Below are 1766 nucleotides of genomic sequence, written 5' to 3' on the forward strand. Positions count from 1 at the left end.
GAAATTTGAAAATTTTTTGATGCATAAAAATATTTTTAATCTTAAAATGAAAATTAATTTGCATGTTGGATAGGCAGCATGCGAAAAGAAAAAAAGGCATGATAAAAACATTGCTTAACAAACCTTAAGACTTAATAAAAAAAATTTACTATTTTGCGTATGAAAGCATTGTAATGTTTACTGATTATCTGCCAAATTTCATTAACATATGCTTACTGATTTAAAAGTTATAGCATGAAAACTATAACAAGCACAAAATGATTACGAGGTTGGTCCCAGGGAGCGAACCTGTACTGAAAGAGTTAAATAAATAGTTGATGTGTAAAGATGCCACTTCTGTTTTAGGTCTAGTTATTTTTTGGATACTTGCAATACAATAATTTTATTTTAAAATTTCAACAGGAAAAGTGAAATTGAATATTATGCAATGCTGGCCAAAACAGGTGTTCACCATTACTCTGGTAATAACATTGAGCTAGGAACTGCTTGTGGAAAATATTTTAGAGTCTGTGCTTTAAGTATCACAGATCCAGGTAAGGCAAACAATGGAAGATGACCATACATAATTTGGTAAAAGGGTAATTGGATGATACTAGTGTCTTTTCAGTTGGGATAATTTGATTAGTACAAATTACACATAAAGAATAAGATTCTCGGTTATTGAAATGTAGTAATTAATCTGGTGTAAATATGTAATGTAAACTTCAATGTATAACAATGGTTTTGCTAATTTTGAAATGACAGAATATTAAATAGTTTAACTGATGTTTAAGTTTATAGTATTAGAAATTAAAATAGCCTAACTAATGTTTAAGCTTATAATATTATAAATTAAAATAGCTTAATTGATGTTTAACTTTATAGTATTAGAAATAATTAATGTTTAAGCTTATAAAATTAACTGATTGAAAATAAAAGAGTAATGATATGTATTATTTCTATTTAATCATGAAGCTTTAAAACCAGAATAAGTTAAACTTTTGTGCTATCCACCTAAGCTTTCTAAGTAGTACTATATGACAGAAATGGTACAGAAAATTTCTGTACAGGTGAGGTCCACATATTACATCATATTGAGTATTTTTGCTTCTCCTATTATAACAGTGTGAGGAACTGACCTGAAACAAACTGGGTGAAATTCCTCAGTTTCTGTGTAAAATATATATATAGGTGGCCCAATCAGTAAATAAGTGGGATTAATTGCAATACAGGCATTGTTTTTTTAAAAAGAAAATCCTGTGTGTTATTCATATGTTATATTATAGACCTTGTAACCATCAAAATCATTGACCCACAAGCAGTTTGTTGCACAGAGTAGGAAAACTGATTGGGAGTTAAGTGGATGATAATGTAAGAAATGAAGAAGAATATATTGTATTTTTGATTTATCTGGAACTAAACATTAATGTTCCTTCTTTTTTCTCTAGGTGACTCGGATATTATTAGGAGTATGCCAACAGAGCAACAATAAAAAAGAAAGAAAATTAGTGTACATTTGCTGTTACAAATAAAGTTTGATATTGTCTAAAATCTAGTTTTTATAAATAATTGTCTCATAGAAATTCCCAAAATTAGTTTAGTTCCATCAAGCTTCCCCATTTAATTTCATATATTTTTTAGCAGTTTTGACAACCTATAGATTAATAAATGTACAAGAAAAAGAATGTATAGCTAAATATTGTAGGATTAAGTTTACTAAACTACAGCATTTTGATATTTTCAAATCTTTAACATGCACGTTTTACCCATATTTAGTTGCAAGAAGT

The 1766-nt window shown here is 28.1% G+C and overlaps 1 protein-coding gene across 3 annotated transcripts in view; it reads left to right on the forward strand.

Annotated features, from left to right (window-relative positions):
* LOC106471695 (60S ribosomal protein L30) overlaps positions 1-1530 on the forward strand; it is a 13606-nt gene extending 12076 nt beyond the window's left edge. For all 3 annotated transcript variants that reach the window (XM_013932314.2, XM_022400309.1, XM_022400310.1), the window contains exons 4-5: positions 403-533; positions 1428-1530. In XM_013932314.2, coding sequence (XP_013787768.1) covers positions 403-533; positions 1428-1471 — 175 coding nt within the window. In that variant the 3' untranslated portion in view covers positions 1472-1530. The remainder of the gene's footprint in view (positions 1-402; positions 534-1427) is intronic.
* The last annotated feature ends 236 nt before the right edge of the window (positions 1531-1766 follow it).

This window comes from Limulus polyphemus, unplaced genomic scaffold (genome assembly GCF_000517525.1).
Source record: "Limulus polyphemus unplaced genomic scaffold, Limulus_polyphemus-2.1.2 Scaffold4796, whole genome shotgun sequence".
NCBI lineage: Eukaryota > Metazoa > Arthropoda > Merostomata > Xiphosura > Limulidae > Limulus > Limulus polyphemus.